Source organism: Megascapheus bottae, chromosome 4, assembly GCF_031878675.1.
Source record: "Megascapheus bottae isolate mThoBot1 chromosome 4, mThoBot2.hap1, whole genome shotgun sequence".
NCBI lineage: Eukaryota > Metazoa > Chordata > Mammalia > Rodentia > Geomyidae > Megascapheus > Megascapheus bottae.
This window is the reverse complement of record NC_143512.1, coordinates 40,930,171-40,954,495: the sequence shown is the minus strand read 5'-3', so window position 1 is coordinate 40,954,495 and position 24,325 is coordinate 40,930,171. Positions and strand designations below refer to the sequence as shown.

The following is a 24,325-nucleotide window of genomic DNA, read 5'->3' as shown; positions in this document are numbered from 1 at the left end:
TAACAGTGGCAACAAAAAAAAAGTTATTCAGCAAAGCAAATGACTCTACAGCATTTACTAGAATTAGCTAACTTTCCCACCGAATTACCTGTACTATAATAGTAATCTTAATAATTGCCACGAAACATTACTGTTATGTTTTAGAAATGGTCTAATAAAAAGAAAGGATTTTCTGTTAGATATTTGCAGACTGTTTTGAAGCTGGAGTTGGAGGAACTTTAGTTCATATTTACTGATACTCCTAACTGAATGAGACTTGTAATCAGAATCTAAATATAGTCTTATCAGAGTTGAATATGTAGTATCTTATCATACTGTTTTCTGAAGACTAGAACAAAATCACTTTTGCTACAGCAAGAATTATGGACACACACACACACACACACACACACAGGCACACTCTTTCAAAGCCAAAGACTAATCATGTATGTAGTGGCTCTTTGGTCCCTGTGGCTGTTTCATTCTCTTCCAGCTTTAAGGATATAATAACTGTTCGATCAGCAGAAGCTGTCAAAAGGAGTTGATTTCTTTCTTCACAAGATTCCAAGGAAGGAAATGTAGTAACAGCTGTGATCTTTTGAGTGTGTCCACTGAGTTCCAAAAGTTTTTCTCCTGTCTGAAATAATAACATGCATCTTAAACTCATCTTTCACAACTTAATCTTAAATGACAACATTAAGAACTACCACATCATAAACAAGTACTGAAAGAATAGCTATAGTTTTTATTATCTCCTAACTATAAATGTTAACTTTCTATAGAAATTTAAAGGAATACTTCTTCCTGTTTTCAAGAATTTTATGTAGAGGGCGCTTCATATCCACATATTTGTATATAGTCCTCTACAGTTGTATGTTGTGTAACAAAATGTAAAACAGCATAACAACATGTATGCTAACTGACTAATCATTTATAAAATTAGTCTCTACTACATGTCTATTTGTCTCTCATTGATTTTCCAACATATAAAAATAAAATACAGGAGAGGAGTTTGACCTAGTGGTAGACTGCTTACCTAGCATACACAAAAAGCTGGAAGTGGTGCTGTGGCTCAAGTGGTAGAACACTAGCCTTAAGAAAGCCCAAGCACAGTGCTCAGGCCCTGAGTTCAGTCCCCAGGACTGGCAAAAATAAAATAAAATACAAATATTGTATAAATTGAAAACCCTTCCAAATTCACAAGTGTGGTGAAAGCACACATGGTCTTGTGCATCCCTGGGAATCCACAGATTCAACCAACCTCATACTGAAAATATTTTTTTTAATTTGTATCTGGCCAGTTCATACTTAGCTACTTGAGACAGAGATTGGGAAGACTGAAGTTTGAAGCTGGCCCAGGCTAAACATTATTAAGATCTCATTCTCGATACAATGAGCATGGTGGGGGCAAGGAGGAGGGGAGCATCTTGTGATCCCTATCATGAGGCATCAGTACGAGACTCACAGTCTGAAGCCAGCCCTGGGCAAAAACATAAGATCCTACCTGAAAAACAAGGCAAAAACCATTTGGGCATGGCTCAAGCAAGTAAAGTGTCTGCCTCGCAAGCACAAGATTCTGAGTTCAAACTCCAGTATCACACATACAAAAAGTGTGTGAAGCTAGACGTGCATGAGTGGCTGAGTCAGGAGGACCGTAAATTCAACGTTAGCCTGGACTATATACTAAGAATGTCTCAAAACTTATAAAAAGTAAAAATTTTAAATTGGTTTAGACTGAATATGTACAGGCTTTTTTTCCTTTTTACTATTCCATAATTACATTTTAACAATACATTTACATTGTATTAGGTATTATATGTAACCTAGCAATTGTTTAAACTACATGGAAAAATATATAGGTTATACGTAACTACTACAACGTTTTGTACGAGTTCGTGGGATGGGGGTAAAATTAAGAGGACCATAATATTACAGAAGTGCCTTAATGAAAGCCAAAGCCATAGAAGTCTTAAATGTTTTTGAAAAACCTCATGTTATATTACTATTGAAGTCAAACATGGGAACAATGTTGCATAGTGTGTGCTAATACACAATGTTCAAAGAAAATGTTGCACCTCTCAAAACACATACTTGATTCATTTTGGAAGTCAGCGCATAGTTGCTGACCACCTAAGTTTTATTCAGAATTATATTTTCTGCCATAAAAATGGCATTTGTTTCTTACGGGAAAAAAGCTTAAGAAACCTTTCCTCTTTATTCTGAAATACTGGTACCCATTTTAAATGAATTTATGAGTAGCTCTTTCAAGTACTAGTTGATACTTGAATAATTTCATGTGTCCTCAAATAACAACATATATTTGTAAATATACATACTTACTATATGTCACATATAATGTAAATGTATACTTACTAGATAATCTGTAAATAATATGCATACTTACTACATAATCCCCATGTAATCAATACATACCTGTGCATTCCATACAACTATAATTCCATCATCCCCAGCAGATGCAAATCTAATGAAAGAAGAAAGGTCAAGAAAAAGTCACCTTTGACATTTAATTGCTAAAATTAACTAAGTATTACCAGCTCTCATGAAGATTAGTTTCTTTAACTTAACAAATACTTGTAAAACACCAAGTACTAAAGACCAAAGGTAAAGAATACATTTACTGATTTACAAGAATAACCTATCAGAAATACAAAATTGATGGCTAAGGCAGGTACTAGTGATAGAAGCCTATAGTCCTAACTAGTCAGGAGGCTGAAATCTAGGGATCAAGTTTAAAAACTAGCCCAAGCAGGAAAGTCTATGAGACCTTTAGCGCCAACTAACCAACAAAAGTCAGAAAGTAGGAGTTGTAGCTCAAGTGGTAGAATGCTAGCCTTGAACAAGAAAGCTCAGGGATAACACCGAGGCCCTAAATTTAAGGCCCAGGATGGATGGATGGACGGACAGGCAGGTAGGCAGACAGACAGACACACACACACACACACACACACACACACCTCAAAAAAAGAGGGCCTTCAAAGTTCTTCCTTATATTAAAATCCTAAGATTTTAAGAGCTGTCAAACAAATTCAAGTTGAGAAGTAGTTTTACTGATAGAAATGACAGGCCAGGGATCCCTGGAATAGTCATGTCATTAGTTCCCTTCTTTCTATTACTTTTTTTGCAAAAGATATTTTAACACTAATTAAAATCAAGACCTCTTGGGGCTGGGAGTTTGGCCTATTGGTAGAGTGCTTGCCTAGCATGCACTAAGACCAGGGTTCAATTCCTTAGTATCACGTACATAGAAAAAAGCTGAAGTGGTGCTGTGGTTCAAGTGGTAGAGCTCTGGTCTTGAGAAAAGTTCAAGGACAGTGCTCCGGCCCTGAGTTCAAGCCCCACAACTGGCCAAAAAAAAAAAAAATCAAGACATCTTCTTTGCTCCTCTTGGCTACTTGGTCCTTCCACGTATGTGGAATGTTTGTAGTTTTATTGGTGGTAGTTTTGCTTGAAATGCAAAGGTAAATGGAAGTTTGTTACAGGGCTACAATCAAATTAACTCTACCTTATCTCTCTTCTTCTCTATATAGACAGGAACAAATTCTACATTCTGTAGAGTAAAAGTATCCTTCACACAAATACTGTCAAGGAAATAATTTGTCAAATAGGATTATTCATCATATGACTATATAAAAATAAAATTTGAGCAGTAATCCAACACAGTGGTGTGTAATATCAAGTTATAAGCATATCAAATGATAGTTATTAATAATAAAATATACAAGTTGATAAATGAATTTTAATGATTGAGAATTTATTTAAATCTGTTATCCTAATAGCACTTTCATCCATTTAAATGAAAGGGGAATTTTCAAGTAAAAGAAAAAGAAGGGGCCAGGAGTTTGGCCTAGTGGTTAAAGTGCTTGCCTAGCATGCATGAAGACCCGGGTTCGATTCCTCGGTACCACATACATAGAAAAAAAGCCGGAAGTGGTGCTGAGGCTCAAGTGGTAGAGCTCTAGCCTTGAGAAAGTCCAAGGACAGTGCTCAGGCCCTGAGCTCAAGCACAGGACTGGCAAAAAAAAAAAAAAGAAAAAGAAGTAGCTTTATAGACAGCCAGCTATGGGTTGCATATAACTGGGCCCTGATAGTTAACAACCATTAATAACTGACATTTCATTCAAAGCTATAGTATTTAGAAAATTTGTGTGATTTCCTCCAAAAGCCTGGGTTTTATAAAATCTGAGTTACCCTTGAGTTAGTCTTAAGTTAATATTTTTGACTAGACATGTATTACTGGGAAATGTAGAGAATTGAAATACTTGGACACAAATCATTTTTTTCCCATGAGAGCATCTGTTCTCATGGAATTTGCCTGTGCATGAATGAGACAGATTCATGGCTTCTTCAGTCTTGTAACACCTTCTTTAACCCTCCAAAAAGAGCTTCAAATTTCTAATCTTCTGTGTCAAAGTCCCCTGTTGTTTTCACAGATTCAGATAGGTCCCATGCTCAGTTCTCATTTCAAAACTTTATGATTAGATCTCCTGTTAGAGCTGCAAGATTATTCAGTAATGGTAAATTGGTCAAATATAATCATATAAGACTGGCAATTTTAAATGTGACCCTACTTCTCTTTTTAATGGAAAAAACCTTTTAAGAGTTCTTAAACTGGGTGCTGGTTCCTTACCCCTGTAATTCTGCCTACTCAGGAGGCTGAAATCTGAGGATTACTAATGGAAGCCAGCTAAGACAGGCTAGACCACGAGATTCTTATCTCCAGTTAACCATCAGAAAATGGGAAGTGGAGCTGTGGCTCAAAGTGGTATAGTGCTATCTTTGAGCAAAAGAGCTCAGGGACAGTGTCCAGGGTCATGAGTTCAAAACCCACAACTGACAAGAAAAAAGAAACTTCTTAGTTAAGTAACTAGAAACACCACAAAAAATGAATTTCAAAATGGATGAGATAGTTGGGCACTGGTGGCTTACACCTGTAATCCTAGCTACTCAGGAGCCTGAGATCTAAGGATGGTAGTTGATGCCAGCCTGGGCAGAAAAATCCCCGTAAGACCCAATTAACCACTCAAAAACTGGAGGTGGTACTATGGCTCAAGTGGCAGAGTGCCAGCCTTGAGTGCAAAAATGCTTTAGGACAATACCCAGGCCCTGAGGTCAAGCCCATAACCAAAAAAAAAAAAAAAAAAAAGTTAAGAGATTTTTAAAAATCTGGATATTTCTGGGCAACAATGGCTCATGGCTCTAATCACAGCTATTCAGGGTTGAGATCTGAGGATCATTATTTGAAGGCAGCCTCAGCAGGAATAGCTGCAAGATTTTTATTTATTTTTGCTGTTCCTAGGCTTGAACTCAAGGCCTAGGCACTGCCCCTGAGCAATTTTTCCTCAAAGGCTAACACTCTACTACTTGAGCCACAGTACTACTTCCAGTGTTTTCTGAGTCATTTATTAGAGATAAGAATCTCAGGAACTTTCCTGCCCAGGTTGGCTTTGAACCATGATCCTCATATCCCAGCTTGTTGAGCAGCTAGGATCACAGGCTGAGCTACCAGTACCAAACTTTTGTAAGATTCTTATCTCAAATTAACCACCAAAAATCTGAAAGCAGAGCTGTGACTCAAATGGTAGAACATTAGCCTTGAGTAAGAAAATCTGAAAGCAGACAGTAAAACGTTAGCCTTGAGTAAGAAAGCTCAGCAACTGCATGTGGTTCATGACCTGAGTTCATGTCCTAAGACTGGCATGCACACAAACACACACAAATCAGAATATTAAAAAGAAAATGATTGTTTTAAATGCATATTTTCCAATGCTTAAGTACATACATTTTCTGAACATGAATTCTAGATACTGCCTAGAGTATCAAAAGTGGCTAGAGGCCAGGCACGGGTAGCTCATGCCTGTAATCCTAGCTACTCAAGATTCTGAGATCTGAGGATCAAGGTTCAAAGCCAGTGCCAGCACAAAAGGACCTAAGACTCTTATCTCCAATTAACCTCTAGAAGATGGGAAGTGGGGCTTGGCTCAAGGGTAGGGTGGTAGCCTTGACCTCAAGAGCTCAGGGACAATGCCCAGGCCCAGAGGTAGGGTGGTAGCCTTTAGCCGAAGAGCTCAGGGACAGCACCTAGGCCTAGTTCAAGCCCACAAAGGAAAAAAAAGAAAAAAAAGTGGCAAGAAGCAAATCTTTAATAACTTATGTTTCTAGACCTATTGATTTCAAATAATAATGGCAGGGGGGTAGACCTGAAGGTCTTAAGTTTTCTCGGGTATAAAACATCAGTCTCTATTGATTCTTCAAACTCTTATAATTGCTTTTCTCCCATTTAAAAGACTGCCGGTTTAAAATCTTTTTTTCTAACCCTGATTTTTAACTTCTCATTACTGTTTTATCATGTTTGATTTTTACAATGAGAGATGAGTTCACAATGAGAGATGACTGAATTGTTTAAAAGTAAGACACACAGCATTGCACATCAAACTAATTCAATCAGTAGTGAACAAAGTTAAATTTCAACAATGCTCAATGGTAATGCATGAAATCACAGCCAATTTTTTATTTCTCAGAGGTCAATTATCCAAGGTGGTAGGTTATTCAGCCTTTCAACTTATACATACACACGTATCAAACACACATACACATATCAAACACATACACACACAAACACACCTCTTGTTTTATATGTTATATTTTGGCATATCAGTATTTATTGTTACTTTCTCTAAAAAGGGAACATAAAGTTTTAAATGCAAATGAGTAGACTAAGGACAGGTTCAAGTGGTAGAATACTTTGCTAACAAGGTAAGACCCTGAGTTCAATTCCAAGTTCAGGCAAAAAGAAAAAAAAATTCAAGTAGTATGACCATATTACATAATCCATATTCCCAGCCCCTTAAGTAGTACTGTGGTTCAAGCGATAGAGAACTAGCCTTGAGCTAAAGAGCTCAGGAACAGTGCCCAGGCCCAGAGTTCAAACCCCACGACTGACCAAGAAACAAACAACAACAACAACAACAAAAAACAACTTAAGAATCCCTAATAACAGTAAAAGAAGTAATGAACTATTGGAGAGGAACAAGTAAAATGTCAGTAAGGTTTAAACTATTCAATGAAAATTAGAATGGTAACAATATTGCCATACATTTAATATATTTTCTTATAAAACATTCTCCATTAATAGAATTCAAACATTTAAGCCTCAGTGTAAGACAGTGAGAGAAACATTACTTTGCTGATTAGTATAATATTAATTAGTAAGATTCCATGCTAGGGTTAGGAAAAGACCAAGATGAATAACATGTGTATCCTGCCTTGAAATCTTAATATTGGATGATCATTTAGAAATGTATTATATCTCAACAAATCAAAAGTATTATCAGTGTTAAAACACTCATTTTTTGTTATGAGGCACTTTTTTTTTTTTGCCAGTCCTGGGGCTTGAACTGAGTGCCTGCGCACTGTCCTTGGGTTTTCTCAAAGATAGTGCTCTACCACTTGAACCACAGCACCATTTCTGGCTTTTTCTGTGTATGTAGTACCAAGGAATCAAATCCTGGGCTTTCTGCATGCTAGGCAAATACTCTGCCACTGGGCCATACTCCCTGCCCCAAATGCAGCCAATTCTAATTAAAAGATATCATCAGTTAGGATTTTCCAAATTTTACAGATGTTAACATGAAGAAAAATATACTCCTTAGAATCAATAAAATATAGTACTTAGCATATTTATTGATTTTTATAATAATCTAACAAATCTTTAATTATCTCTGGTAAGTCTAAAATTCTAAATAAATATTAAATAAATAAATACAAACATTGGGCTAGGAGTTTGGCCTAGTGGTAGAGTGCTTGCCTAGCATGCAGGAAGACCTGGGTTCAATTCCTTGGTACCACATACACTTTAGATAAAGCTGGTAGTGGTACTGTTGACTCACATGGTAGAGCTCTAGCCTTGAGAAAGCCAAAGAACAGTGCTCAGGCCCTGAGTTTGGGACCCGGACTGGCCAAAAAAAAAAAAAAAAAAACAATAAATACAAACATTTAAACATTACAGGGCTCTCTGAAATAGAATTAATGGCATTAATGAAACTTCAACTTTTACTTTTAGCATTATGAATGTACAATTTGTTGTTACAAAAATAAATTTAACAGCTGGGCAAGGTGGCTCATGCCTATAACTCTAGCTACTCAGGGGCTGAGATCTGAGGATCTCAGTTCAAAACCAGCCCAGGCACTAAAGACCATGAGACTCTTATCTCCAATTAACTACTAGAAAACCAAAAATGGCATTGTGGCTCAAGGGTAAGGCAGTAGTCTTGACCTGAAGAGCTCAGAGACAACACCCAGGCCCAGAGTCCAAGCTCCATGACCAACCAAAATTAAATAAATAAATAAATTTAACAAATTTTAGACCTAGAATTTGACCATATTAACACAAATTCTGCAAATTCAAAAATCCTTACAGTAAAGACACACACATGTTCACTGCACTAATGGGAAAGGAGGGGAACAGAAAGGGGAGAGGGAGGAAAAGGAGGGAGGAGAAAAGAGAACACCTAAAATTATATGGTCCCTTTTTGTTCACAAGTAGAATAAAGAGGGAAATACTACAAAGGCAAAAATCTTTAGTAATTTCTCTTTGGTAAATTCTCTTCTCTCTCAAATCACCAATAGAAGTCCAAAGAACATATCAAACTCATTACAGTGGAATAACAACAACTACTACTCCTGAGAAAGTAGTCTCTATACCCCAGTAAGAGAACTTCTACCACTAGAGAAGCAACCCTGACCTTCCCTTGCCTCACTTATACAATGAGAAAATGAATTGAATATACTCCTTTCAGCTTCTTCCAGCTCTTCTAGCCACCATACTCTGTGAATTTATTGATGAATAGAGAGGAAACATGCTGGTCTATTATAATATTTAGGGTAAGCATATATGTGCGTGGAAGGCTTTCAACTGTCCAGCTGTAGTAGTGATCTGGTAAGTAAGTCTACCTAATTCAGATGAAGTATCAGGAAACATGCTGTGGTTATAATCCAAAGTCATATCCTCTAAACCTAATTTTTTTGTCAGTTAGTACTTTTTTTTCAGTTATTACTTTAAGCTTGTAGATTCTTGTTTTGGGTCTTCATCAGTTCTACTCTTAAAAAAAAATGGCTGTTTGTCAGGAGCCAATAGCTCATGCCTGTAATCCTACCTACTCCAGAGACTGAGATATGAGAATCATTGTCCAAAGCCAGCTCAGGCAGGAAAGTCCACGGAGTTCTATCTCCAATAAACTATTCAGAAAAGGCTGAAAGTGGTGCTGTGTCTCAAGTGGTAGAGTAAGCCTTAAGCATAAGCAAAAGAAGCTCAGGGACAAGACTCAGGCCCTTAGTTCAAGCCCTAGGACCAGCAAAATAAATAAATAAATAAAAATTTTTAAGTGGCTGTTTCATTAACTCTTAGAACATTAATAATCCTAAAACATTTTGTTTCATATTAAAACAAAAATGTCTTTTTTAATGGCATTTTTATTTCCTCTGTATGAAATAAAGTGTTTTCACTTTTCATTATGAGGAATTTAAATATGTACAAAAGTAGTGAGGACAGTATAAGAAAAATAATAAAGTAATAAAAATCCTCATATGCAGCCAGGTGCAGTGGCTCATGCCAGCAATCCTAGCTACTCAGGAGGCTGGGATCTGAGGATCAAGGTTCAAAGCCAGCCCGGGCACAAAAGGACCTGAGACTCTTATCTCCAATTAACTTCTAGAAAATGGGAAGTGGGGCTTGGCTCAAGGATAGGGTGGTAGCCATGAGCTGAAGTGGTCAGGGACAGCGCCCAGGCCTAGAGGTAGGGTGGTAGCCTTGAGCTGAAGAGCACAGGGACAGTGCCCAGGCCGAGTTCAAGCCCCATGACCCACCAAAAAAAAAAAATCTTCATAGTCTTCAATAACTATCAACTCATATCCAAAACTGTGTCATTTGTATCCCACTTCTCCTGAGATCTTTCTGAAGCAAATAATATGCTATATGTTATCAGTAAACATTTCAGTATATAATACCTATAAGGACTCTTAAATCATGGGTAAATTAACATTTATTTCCTTATTTCATCAATGATCAAATTTCCCTGCCTCCTACTTTTTTAAACTACCTTAGTTAGAAGCAGTATACAAATAAGGTCCCTATATTGCAATTACTTAATATAGCTCTAAATTCTTTTATCCAGTGTTTGTTTCTCCTACTTTCCCTTGCAATTTATTTATTGAAAATGAAAGTTATCTGCCTTGTAGAGATCTTAAGAGTCTGCGTATTGCTGACCCCATTCCTGTGTTGGTACTTAAAATATGCCTCTACCCCAGTATTTCTAGTAGATTGATATATCTAAGGATTTAAATCATATTCAAGTCTGATTTTTTGCCACGACCATGACATAAAGCAATTGGTATACTTATCCAGAAATGTAATTGCTGGTTGTCTTTTTGTGTGTTATCAATAACCACTACCTAAGTACATTGTTAGGCATTATTAATTCTAATAAAAAATTATAATTATTAATTGATTCTATTAATTAATTCTAATAAAAGAATTATTTTCAGGGCCAGGAGTTTGGCCTAATGATAGAGTGCTTGCTTAGCATGCACGAAGGCCCGGATTTGATTTCTCAGTACTACATATATAGAAAAGCCAGAAGTGGTGCAGTGGCTCAAGTGGTAGCATATTGCCCTTGAGGAAAGCCCATGGATAGTGCTCAGGCCCTGAGTTCAGTCCCCTAGGACTGGAAAAAAAAAAAAGAATTATTTTCAGCTGAAAGTTAGCAGAAGAAAAGAAACACATCAGCCATCTAACCTTCTCCATCAACCTGGAAAGAGAACATAAATCAACCAGTGAAGATGCTATACTCTCCACTTGCTATACCAGGAAGGAGAATACTACCTTAGTACTGGAGATGAGATGGCACTGAGAGAAAGGCTGCACAAACAAGCCTTACTACCCAGCTCTTCCCTCTCTGACAACTAGCGTAGAAAAATTCAAGACATTTCGTTTCAAAAAACAAAACAACAAAAAACGCCAAAAAGCAGTTCTCTATGTCTTCTCTCCATGTGCAACAAAAACCCCTTTGTCTTACCACTTTCCAACAAACTGATGTTATTGCATCACTGAACACTCCCATGGGCCCCTGCTGGTATTTCTCTTGTTGAGCTTTTGCCAATCAAACTTGCAGAGCCCCAGCCAGTAAGTGCAGAAAAACATTATTTTCATCCTTCTTAGTCATTTTGCTCACTTCTCTATTTTAGTGTCCACTTCCCTGACTCCTGGGATACAAGCCATTTTGGCTTGAGTTAGGAAACAAGCCATTTTGGTTATTGATCTCTTCTTTGAATGTTACTGTGAAAGGAAGCATATTCTTAGCTTAAGAATATCTTCTTAAAGATGGGCATACTGTTTGTGTTTAGTGGATTGTCAAACTGTTTCATTTTGTTGCTGTCTTGATAATGCACAGAGTCACCAGCTACCTAGAGCACATTTCATGCCTGAATCTGGCACTTCATGGGTCATCTGATTCTTTTCCAGTCATGATCACTTTCCTACATAACCTTGTCTGTTTCCTGGAGAAGCAAGGAATGGTCAAGTGATCAACAGAGAAAACTATTCTTAAAATGTGTTATCAACTCAGTTTAGTTTAATGTGTCAAATGCTGGAGTATTACATGCAATTTTAGCACAGTCCATTTTTTGGAAGGCTCTTGCTGAGGCTTAGCCTTCTTTAGTGATCTCCCAATCAATATGACCCTCACTCATGTTCAAAAAATACCAAAGAAGAAAAGAAAAGGCAGCTGTCTGTTAGGTTATACAGGATTTATTTGGTATCTTCAAAAACCAATCTGTGAAAATTTTCCACTCACTGATTTTCACTGAGCTACCAAGAAAACAAGAAAATCCTTCTGCAAAATTTTCAATAAGATGATATTATCTAAAGACCTGAAGCGTGAAACCTGGATTACAACAGCTGACAAAAAAAAGAGAGAGAGAATGTAATACCTTAAAAAAAAGCATTTCTGGAATTTAACAATACATTGATAGTATATATATATATATATAATGATAAAATAATTCTAAACTATTAAAAATGAAAGTATCCTACCAATATGCAGTTATTGCATTAAATTTTTTAAGAATGAAAATATTGAGCTTTTATTTCTATGTAATAGATATTTGTTATTATAGATTTTCCCATAGTTCATAGATTTTCCTATAGTTTACATAGTCATATGTGACTCTTGGCTGAATCTTAGCAAAAGAGCTCAGGGACAGCATCCAGGCCATGAGTTCAAGTCCCATAACTGACACCCCTCCTTCCCCACCCCTGGCAAAAAAAGTGACTTTTAGTGGTTTTGCTATAGAATACAAATCTTAAAGCAAAATATAAACTGAAAGTTCTAAAGTTATGCAACAACTGAGAAATTCTGCACTTAATTAGGTATAAATTTTGACTTGAATAATGGATTAAATGTGATCCAAGAAACCATTTCACTGCAGAAGACAAAGGGCAGGCTTTTTCATCTAGATATTTAAATTCACTGTGGTAGATAGCCAACACAGCCACAAACTATTCCCCTTATCTATACTCAACATAATTGCTCCTCCATCAAAACATACAGAATTTATTATTTACACAGTGCATTTGTCTCAGTTCCTGAATTTCTGTAGCCAGTGAACATGCATCAAACACAGTAGAAGTAGACATGAAAAGTCTTACTTTGAAACTTGCCCTTCTGCCAGTATTAGAGCTCCACAAGTGTGCTGTGAACGGGAAACCACATTGAGGAAGCAGGCAGTCACCCTGGCTGCACCACTGTGAATCTGCCAGCTCTAGCCCATCTGCCAGGTGACTAATACTTAATGAGTTTTGCCAAATGGCACTAGATCTTGATACAGATGTAAAGACTTCCAGAAGAGTCTAACTCTAACCATCATCCTGCAGAGTATTGACCTAAATAATGGTTGCTTTGGTTAAACCACTAAGTTCACAGTGATGTTTGGCAGTGCAACAGATTACTGATATATTCATATATAAAGCTTTTTTCTATTTACAAAATATTTACTGTATCACAAAGTATAAGTACTACTTTGGGGAAATGCAATCAAATGTCAGCATTTATTCAATGACCATGACTCTACAAGTGGCCTTTTTATTCCTTTATATAATTTCTAACCAAGAGGACAGATAGCATGAACATGTCCTGATTAATGGAATCTACATAAAATGTAAAGACAGGATCCTGAAAGTATTCCATATATTTATCACTTTACTCCCCTACAGGCTCTAAAGCCTTAGAATTTCCTACATGATTGGAGTGTCTTTCTCATTTTCAGAGTTTATGCTAACAGAATGACTCTGTGAGTTCTTAGATAGTTTGAGAATGGAATTTGGCCAAGCTGGAAACGATGATTAGATGGTTTGATCTTGGTGCTAATGCCACACTGCCCTCCCACAGTGACTTTTCTAGGAACTTGAGTTTGAGTCAAATTGTGTAGTCAATGATTCATAATCATGCCTGCACAATAAGGCCCTTAAAATAAAACTCTGGACACCAAAGCTGAAGTGTATTTCCTTGCTGGTCAAGCACTGCTGTGCGAGGAGGGTAATCAGTCCTAAAGATGCAGGACCTCTGCATTTGGACTTGCCTAGACTTTGACACACACCCTGTGGCCTGCTAATAAGAAGCATGGCATCCTGGGAACACAAATACGGCTAGTGTTTAAGGCAAGGAGAATTCAATGGAGGATGTGGAACTGACCTAACTTCATGTAGTAAGGATTTTCAGTCCACATGCAAAAAAAAAACTTTTTTTAAAGCACCAAAGACATAAAAAGGCCGAGAGAAAATAAGGTCAGTAGACAACAAAGGTGAGAAGAATAATCACAGCAGTCACTCATGGAGTCAAAAAGGAAAATAGCAAAGGCAAAATAAAATTAGAGATGACAGTGGAAGAACTGGTCTCAACTACAGAAGGGGTTGGGATTCAGAACAGGATGTACCAAGTACTTATTAGGCTGGGGAATCACTCATGTAACAACCATCTATTAACACCTACTTACATATAGGGCGGTGCGCCAGCTCTTAAGAATATATGGTTTAAAAATTTTTTTTAAACTCTCATGAAGCTTAATCTAGATAGGAACATATAAGTTAAGAAGATCTACCATTACTTAAGTAACTGTAGCTGAATTAAAAGCACACATAGGTAAAGCTGTATATAGACATAAGGCTGTACATTTTCATATCTACTTTCAAACATTAAACATATCATACATGTTACCAAGGAAGTAGAGAGTAATGTACATTTAAAAGGGCTCTCATCAATAACAAAAAAAATGAAATGAAATCATCACTTTACCTCCCACTAAAAATAACACATTTCTAATAGGTATCTGGTAGTTGAACATTTATCATATTTACTTCTCAAACTCAGGTTCATCTTGATAGTTCCTATCCAAATTTTTTTAAGTTGTTTGCTTCTTCTGACAAGAATATTTCTGGTAGGTAAAAAATTTTAAACAAAATAAGTGTAACCTCCAAGTTACTAATGTGGCATTCTGAAATTAGGTAACAAGATTTCAAATACATAGTTTCATGAAAACACATGTCAATTTCAATTTGTACATTTTTAATTGGCTGTGTTTCCTCAGCTATTAATGATAACAGAGTTGAAATTTTTAGAAAACAGATTAATTTTAGAGTTAGTCTCAGTATAAAATTTCCTAAAAGAAAAAAAAATTTGCCAGTCCTGGGGCTTGAACTCAGGACCTGAGCACTGTCCCTGGGCTTTCCTCAAGGCTAGAGCTCTACCACTTGAACCACAGCACCACTTCTGGCTTTTTCTGTGTATGTGGTACCAAGGAATCAAATCCAGGGCTTTGTGCATGCTAGACAAGCACTCTACCACTAGGCCAAACTCCTAGACCCTCTTAAAATTTCTTTCTACACAGTAAATTAGATAACCAGAGTCTCTTACCTGTAATCATCTAACTGTACCAGAAATCTTACAATGTCATGATGCCCTTTCAGTACAAGCAGTTCAGTATAAGGGTTCTGGCTTTGTTCTTCACCTATGGTCTGAAAAGCAGATTTCTTGCAATGGAAAAAAAAGGGCAAAAAGAAAGAAGATGATTCATAACTGCATGGTATCTAGTAGAACATGAAATTTAAAAAGCTACAAGATATTATGTCCTAATGCAAAGAACTAGTTTCTTTCATACCAACTAAATAACTGCCATTGTATATTTTTCTTTTTTTTGAGAGCTGTAAATATGAGGAATTTTTTTGCTGACATATGATGAGGCAAAACAAATTTAATACCATAAAAAATTCTATATTTTTCTTACCATAAATTTATGTCACAAATTTTATTTATTTCCAAATCACAATAATTTATCTAAAAAAGGATGAGTTTTTATTCTAGGTATATCTCAGTGTGGCAAAAATTATTGGGATAATCCAATTCAGTGATTCCTCAATAAAAACTTAATGAAAACCAAAATGCAGAACCAAGAATAAAATACAGACTCACTGCATGCACTTGATACATGTTTGCTAAATGAATAAAGAAATAAAATCCAAGCCAGATGTAGTGGCTCATATCTGTAATCTTAGCTACTCGGGAGGCTGAGATCAGAGGATCACGGTTCAAAGCCAGCCCAGGCACTAAAGATCTTGAGACTCTTATCTCCAATTAACCACTAGAAAACCAGAAGTGGCGCTGTGACTCAAATTGTAGGACAGTAGCCTTGAGCTGAAGAGCTCTGGGATGGTGCCTAGACCCAGAGTCCAAGCCCCATGACCAACCAAAAGGGAAAAAAAAAAAAAAGAGAGAGAGAGAGAAAGAAAGAAAAATCCTTCAGATTTATAATTCAACTCTAGATAACAATACTGATCAAAAATTGCTGCAGGCACCATCACACCTATGAACCTAGCTACTTAGCAGGCTGAGAGCTGAGGATCATGGTTCAAAGCCAGCCAGGGCAGGAAAATCCCTGAGATTCATCTCCAATTAAGCACAAAAAAACCTTGAAGTGGAGCTGTGATTCAAGTGATAGTGTGCAAGTCTTAAGCAAAAAAGCACGGGGGCAGTGCTCAGGCCCTGAGGTCAAGCCCCAGGACCAGTAGGGGAAAAAAACAAACAAACATGTTGCTAACATGTTGCTAACATGTCACACTCGGTACTAAGCCCATATGACATATACTTTAACTGATGAACCGCATGTACTCAGTACTATTTCATGATAGAACTCTTCTTAACCTCTATCCAACATTTTTCAAATTTGACTACTGACATTTTAGAATTGATAACTATTTATTGAAAGCTACTGTGTATCGTAAGATACTGAGCCGCATCCCTGGGTCTCTCCATACTAGATGCCAATCAGAAACACATATCAATGCCCTTCACATAAATGCCCTGACCATGTTACCAGAACATGGTCCCCTATCACCAGAATTACTACTTACACTGGAAGGCTGAATACAAAGTTATTGTATAAATGACAAAAAGTCATGGATTCTGACAATGTACACTGTCACACAATTGAAGCAGTTTTACATGACAAAATGTGTAGGGTAATACACATCAATGTCTTCTGAAAACATTCCTCCCATAGTAGTATTTCTGTGTTTAGCTCTATTTAGCATAGTCTCAAATAAGAAAAAGTGAAAAACTGAAAGCTTTATTATCTGCTTCTCTCAGAGGAAAATCTTGCCAGAAATGGCAGAATTGGGTAATCAAATCATATGAACCAAATAATAACGTTAGTATCAAACTACAAATATGTATCATATACAGTTGTTCAATGACCTGCAGTCCCTTTCACAACTTTATCTGCAATGTTTTTCTAAACAGGCAACAAACCTCAACTGCAGACATGAGGAAGTTAGAACTGAGAAGTCAGACTTATTTTTTTAAACAGTCAAAACAAGTACTTTTTTTTCTTTATTAACGTTGATTTTTACATCATATTTTAAATAACAGGTTTAACAAACAAGTGTTCAAAAAGGGAATCTCTATTTACAGTCACTGGGACTTAGTATTTTGAACTTAATCAAAATTAGGTTTGTATGTCATAGAAACATTAATTTTAGAAAATAAAACATTATGTCTATAGAGTCATAGGTTTTTATATCTATATAGTTATGTTTATATTTCCATTACCATGTCCATAGCATTTGATATGCAGTTATTGAGTCCTCGCTCTTGTACTCTTTGGATTTAATAGCCACATATTAAGGATACCATGCACCTTTTGTTCCTTAGGTCTCAAAACAAGTACTTTTTATGAGAACTAAATACACATTTTTGTGTATTTATATAATAAATTTGTATTTCAAATGTAAATGTCATTACACTGACCATGCAATTATTCAGGAAGAAAGTGCAGTTATAAAATCAAACATAGTTAAAAAGCCTCTTGACTTTGACACAGGCATTACTTATTTTAAATAATGATATTCTTTTTCTTGGTTGTTAGAAAGGCACCAAAATTACTTTTATACTCCAAGGTAAATACCAGCTGATGTTGAGAAGAGACACCAATTCTAGGGCCGAGAGTGGCAGTCACTCCTTCCTTGTTCACGTTCAGTTAAGTCAGATACGTCTTCAAATTAAAACTGGACGGGCTGGGCTGCAGGCTGATGCCAAAAATTCTATCTACTCAGGAGGCTGAGATCTGAGGGTGGTGGTTTGAAGCTAGCCCGGGCAGGGAAGTCTGTCTCCAAGTAACCCCCAAAACATCAGGCAGGGGGGCTGTAGTAGCTCAGATGATAGAATGCTAGCCTTGCGCACCACCAAATCTCAGGGACAGAGCACAGGCCCTGAGTTCAAGCCCCGGGACTGGGAGAACACCACCACCTCCTCCCCCAACAAGGCGGGTTCCAGCAGCCACACAGTTCTGCATGGGATTGAAGACGGGCGGGGGGCGGCTGCTAGGCCCCTCTCCGCTCCCGTGGGGTCGGAGCGGACACTGCAAGGGTGCTGGGGAGGAGCGTGGCGCCACGAGCCCCTCAGTGCAGCGCTGCTACCGCCCTGCAGCCGTGCCGCGCCTGCTCGCCCGCAGGCCCCGCCTCCGCCCCGGCCGCGGCGGGCGCGCGCAGCCCTGCGGACGCGGACCCACCCCGCGTGGGCCTACCTCGGCCAGGCCCTGAGGTTCGCGGCCTCCCCCGATCAGCCATCGCAACATCCGGGCAGCCGCGGGGTCTTGCCGGGGCCGGGCCTGTCAGCCCCAAATTACCAGGCTGGAGCGCAATGGAGGCGCTGATGTTTGCTGCCCCAGATCTACCAGGGGCGCAAAGGGGAGGAGTTTTGCTCCCAAAGCACCGGGTACCGGGCCACAGAGCCTTAGTCTGGGAACCCGGCGCTGAAGGTAGGGCTGCGGAGAGGCCGGAGGCGGGTTCCCAGTGAGCAGGCGCGGGACGCCGTCCGCGGGCGGCGAGGAGCTCGGGCTGCTGAGCGGCCCCTGGTGGACGCGCGCGGCACGGCCGCCCTGCCGCCGGCGGGATGGCCGCGGTTCCCCGCTCTTGGCGGCTGGGAGGAGAAGGCAGGCCTGCCGTAGACTTGTGCATGGCCGAATCTAACAGCCAGGAGGGGACTATAGTGGCATTGGAGCCCAATCTCCAGGCAAAACTAAGACTAGTTCTTGACTAATAAGCTACATTGTCCAAAAACTGAAACTCCCCCCCTCTCCCCCCCCCCCGTGTGTGTGTGCATGTTTATGTTTATGCCAGTCCCCGGGCTTGAACTTGGGGCCTGGGTGCTGTCCCAGAACTCTTTTGCTCAAGGCTAGTACTCTGCCACTTGAGCCATAGGTCCACTTCTGCTTTTTTGCTGATTAATTGGAGCTAAAAGTCTCACAGACTTTCCTGCCTGGACTGGCTTTGAACCTTGATCCTCAGCTCCTGTAGCCATTAAATTGATTGCAGTGGTGGAGGTAAAACCCAAAGCCTTGTGCTTGCCTGGCAAACTGCTGTACCACTGAGCAGCCCCAGCCCAAACACTCCAGTTACTAAACTTATTTTCTACAACTTTGCTGTATATCAGAACTACCTGGGTAGATTTTTTTAAAAATGTTGGTCCCTGGCTTCCACCTCTGACTTACAGAAACAAATATCTGTGGTTGGAGAACAGGAGGCAGGGGTTGAAGAAAGTTTATTGTGTTAGTCATAAGAGTATAAATATTTGAGAAATCACTGTTCTGCTTATTTTAACATATTTGTGACAGTTCCTAACAAACTTACATACATGTTGAGTTCAAATGAGGCTCCTAGCAGTAAATTCCTAGGTAAATATCCCATCAAATTAATTAATTCAATACATATGTGTTGCAAACAGGTAAACTAGGGATGCATAAGGAATCCCAGAAAGTTGCTGTTCTCTGGAGACAAGAGAGAAGGCGCTGGACAATTCTAAGATAGGGCCATGTGATCTACTTTCTGGTACATTAGCCATGGGCAGCAACACAAGCTTCCTGTGATTCATCTTTGTAGTCTTTTTCTTTTCTTTTTTTTTTTTTGTCAGACCTGGGGCTTGAACTCAAGGCCTGGGCACTATTCCTGAGCTTCTTTTGCCCAAGGCTAGAACTCTACCACTTGAGCCACAGCGCTACTTCTGACTATTTCTGTTTAGGTGGTACCAAGCACTACCACTAAGCCACATTTCCAGGGACCACTCCAAGGATCAGAAGAAGGCTGCCTTCTTCTTAGCACCTAGGTGCTAACCCAAACTGCAGTCTAGGTGCAGTCAAAACCAGACAATGTAAACTACATCCTGGAAAAGGAAGTCTTGGCTTTTATGAAATGAAATCCAAGAGCACTAGGATTTCCTGTCCTTCTAGAAGGACTACTGTCAATGAGGTAACTATTTTCCAGCTAGCCTAAATTTTATCTTGATTATCCATATTCTCAAATTTGTCACAAAACTCAGAACCAGGAGATACTCTACTGATCTGTTTAAAACACTGGTCCAGGTATGAAAGCTTCCTCTTAATGCAGCAGCAAAGAGGACCTTTGTAGAAGACTACACTAGAGGTCAAAGAAGAGATAGCACTAGAAATTCATCTCTTTACCTAAGAAACAGTTATTCTTGTAGAAACTGAAGTCTGGAGTCTACTTTAAAGCCTATAGAAGAAATCTGGTTGGCAAAAAAGGCTAACTACCATTATCTGAATCCTCACTACCTGAAGACACTTCCAAGGAACTCAAAGCAACAGAGTTTTAATGCCCTGATTTTTAAAAAATATTTATTGAAAAGATGATGAGCAAGGGAGTTACAATTTTATAACTAAAGTAATGAGTACATTTGTTTTTAAACACTGTTATCCCTCCCCTCATTTTATCCCACTTACCCCCACCATCATTCCTTCCCCTCCAAGTTGTAAGGATCATATTCAACATATGTCAACTGCATATCAACGTTGCATTAGTTCATCTTTTGTCCTGCTGTTTCTGATTCCCATTCCCTTCCACAGATCAAATAATCTTATATGCAAGAAACAAGGTACAGAAAACTAAGAGAAATGGAAAAAAAAGAAAAAGAAAAACCTACATGCAGGGCATAATAAGAAAGAACCCCTTGTTTTAATGCCCTGCTTTTTTCTCACTTTTAGGGGCCAGGCATTTATAGACAAGGATATGTAAAAACAGCTGCGGACCAGATTCAGGGGCTCACACTTGTAATCCTACTTATTCAAAAGTTTGAGATAGTAAAGTTTGCAGTTGAAGGCCAGCCCAGCAAAAAGTTTATGAGCACCCCCCCATCTAAACCAATAAAAACTTAAATGCAGTGGCACAGCACTTATCTATCATCCAAACTACATGACCCCAGATCTTGCCTACAATCCAAGCTACTTAGCAAGCTAAGATCCAGAGCATCTCAGTTTAAAGCCAACTAGAGAAGAAAAGTCTGAGAAACTCCATTTCCAAAATAACCAGTGAAAACCTGGTCAAGAGACATGACTGAATTTGTAAAGCACCAACTTAGCAAGCAAATGTAGTGCAAGGCCTTCAGTTCAAACTTAAACTCTGTTACCTCTAACAGGGACTTAACTTTAAGACATTTCTCCAAAGTGGCAATAAGCACATGAAAAAAGAAAAACCTATCATTGTTGGGAGCAAGAGTGGAATCAAACTGTACTTTGATTTGCATCAGATAATTGCTTAATTGTCTTATTGTTTTTTGGCCTTCTCCTGTTCAATTGATCTGAGATTTACCATATGAATGTAACCCCCAACAGTTCCCTGATGAACCATCTGGATGTAACACCTGGCAGTGCCCTGGTCTCAAGAAGGGATATAAGCTTTGAGTGGAGAATAAACGGGGCGCTGCAGTTTTTGCCTGGGCTGCAGACCTCCCAGACCCGATGTGTTTGTCTCTCTTCTATTTTTTCCAGTCCCTGCCCCCTATTTCAGGAACCCCAATTTGCTGCCGGTAGGCCCCGGCATATCATGAGTCATTATAGAAATGCAAAGCAAAACCCACAATGGAATTCTAACTCATACAACCTAGGATGACCATGAATTTTTTTCAAGCTAAACATTGGTCTACTTTTCAAATTTTCTTTGCTTTTTACATTTATTTCATTGTTTTTATAAAGAGTGATTACAATTACATGAGTCAGGTAATTAATTTCCATCCATACAGTATCTTCCCTTCCCTCACTTTCTGCCAGTCCCTTCCTACCATTTCTACCCACAAGCTGTATACTTCACTTTCATCACTGTCCAGTGCACTTTTTTTTTTTTACCCTTTTGCCCTCAAGTTCTGTAGCCTTCCTTCCACTGTCCCGAAGATATACACGTAAATACACTGTACATAAAGAAAACAGAATCATCAAAAACTATAAAGTTTGAGAAAGCAAGCCAGAGAGAGAAGCAGAGAGTTAGAGCCAGAGAGAGGGAGAGGGAGAGGGAGAGGGAGAGGGAGAGAGAGAGAGAGAGAGAGAGAGAGAGAGAGAGAGAGAGAGAGAGAGAGAGAGAGAGAGAGAGAGAGAGATATCTTGTTTCCATATCTTGGAATTCTTTTCTATAAGTACATTTAATTTTATAGAGATATCAAGAGACACATAGCTTCTTTGTGTTCCTCTTCTGAGGGTATCTTCTTTTGATCTCACTGTGTGTAAGTATCTACAATCTTTTATAATTTATTGTATCCCAGTATATTATATATATTATAGATCTAATGATAATGAATTGTTAAAATTAGAAAGTAACAAGTGATGGTAGAGATGTGGAAAGTAGGAATCATTTTGTACTACTAGCAGATTTATAAAAAAAATGGAACAACCACTAGCCACTATGAAAAAGTTTACAGTTCTTTCAGAAGTTAAATGTGGGTCAACCACAGTGGCTCATGTTTGCTACTTATGTGGCAGAAATGAAGAGACCATGGTACAAGGCCAAGCAAAACTTTATCTAGACCCTCATCTCAGCAAGTGAACTGAGTGTTGCAGTATGTACCTATAATCTCTGCTATGTAGCAGATTCAAGATCATGAGTCTGAACCTGGCACAAGATATTATCCAAAAATACCCTAAAAACAAAAATGTTTAGGGGTATGGATCAAGTGGTAGAGAAGCTACTTAGCAGATGCAAGTCCCTGAGTTCAAGTCCAATAACACACATATACACAGAGAAAATATTACCTAGAAAATACACACATATATACACATGTATACATACAAATATGTATGTACATACATGTACATATATGTCCAAAAGACATGAAAACAGGCTCACATGAAAACGTACTCAGAAGAACAACCATTATATGAGTTACTTATATGAAATTCTTAGAATTAAGTAAAGTTATAAGGACAGAAAGTAAAATAGAGGAACTGGGGACTGGGAGAAGGGAAAGGAAGTGGAGAGGTCTTATTTATGAGTACAGGATTTATATCAAGACTTCTGAAAAAGTTTGCTATGAGATGACGGTGATGGACTCACAACATTTTGTATGTATTTAGTGCCACTGAACTGTATACTTACATGTGGACACAATGATAAATATTACAGTTTTTTCTCCAATGAAAACAGAATAGATTAATGCAACATTACAGAGTGCTCAGATAGAAACAAACATCTGTAGCTAATGGATGTTTCCCAAAGGTGCAAAGGCAGTTATCAATGGGGGAAATAAGTCTTTTCAGTAAAACATGTTAAATGAATTTGAAATCAATATCCAAATAAATGAATTTTGATCTATTTCTGACCTCATATATTAGATTTTAAATGAATAAATCATAGGGATAAATATAAAACTGAAATCTATAATTCTAGAATGAAGTGAATGGACAAATCTTTGTGATTTGGGGTCATGCAAAGATTTCTCTGCTCTGATTTTAAGAGTGCAATCTATAAAAGAAAAACACATTGATAAATTGTACTCATAAAAGTTAGCAGAGTCAGGTGCCAGTAACACACACCTGTAATACTGGCTACTCAGGAGGCTGAGATCTGAGGATGGTGGGTCAAAGCCAGCCCAGGCACGAAAGTCTGTGAGACTCATCTCAAGTTAACCACCAGAAAATGGGAAGTGGTGCTGTGGCTCAAGTGGTAGAATGTTAGCACTGAGCTAAAGAGCTTAGGGACAGTGCCCAGATCCAGAGTCCAAGCCCTAGGAAGGACCAAAAAAAAAAAAAAAGCAATTGTTACATCCTACAAAAGAGCAGATATAGCCATATCTGATGATAAAAATAGACTTCATGTTAAAATCAGTATGAAGAAACAAAAGAAAGTCACTTCATATTAATAAAGGGAATGATTCATTAAGAAGAAATTACAGTGATCAATATATGTATAACAAATAGTAGCACATCCAAATACATTAAACACTCAGACCTACAAGAGCTGATAGACTCTAATGTAATAATAACGGGAAACTTTAACACCCTACTTTCACCAAAAGCCAGGTCAATTAAACAAAAACAAAGAAAACTCTGAATTAAATGACACCATAACCCAAATGGACTTAATAGACATCTATAGAGTATTTCACTCAGGGACAAAACAATACACATTCTTCTCAGTAGCCCATGAAACCCCTTCCAAAACAAATCATAAAATCCCTGTATAAAACTAGAACTTGACAGCAAAAGATACTACCAAAAATATTCAAATAGCTGGAGACTGAACAACATACTGTTTAGTAAAATCTATGTCACTGAAGAAATAAGGGAGAAATCAAAAAGTTCCTGCAATCCAATGAAAATGAAAGCAAATCCTATCAGAACCTCTTGGACATGGCAAAGGAAGAGCTGAGGGGAAAGTTTATAGCTCTAAGTGCCTACATAAAGAAAACAGAAATTGCTCAACTAAATAGACTTATGATGCAACTAAAAC

At 38.2% G+C, this 24,325-nt stretch overlaps 1 protein-coding gene across 4 annotated transcripts in view; it reads right to left on the bottom strand.

Moving 5' to 3' along the window:
* Positions 1-24,325, bottom strand: part of Wdr41 (WD repeat domain 41) — a 110,034-nt gene that overhangs the window by 23,431 nt on the left and 62,278 nt on the right. For 3 of the 4 annotated variants that reach the window (XM_090331723.1, XM_090331726.1, XM_090331724.1), the window contains 3 exons: positions 14,961-15,076; positions 2,413-2,461; positions 485-616 (listed from right to left, as the gene is read on the bottom strand). In XM_090331723.1, coding sequence (XP_090187849.1) covers positions 485-616; positions 2,413-2,461; positions 14,961-15,076 — 297 coding nt within the window. Of the gene's footprint in view, positions 1-484; positions 617-2,412; positions 2,462-14,960; positions 15,077-18,123; positions 18,377-24,325 lie in introns of those variants that run through there. The other variant, XM_090331725.1, reaches the window with a different exon arrangement.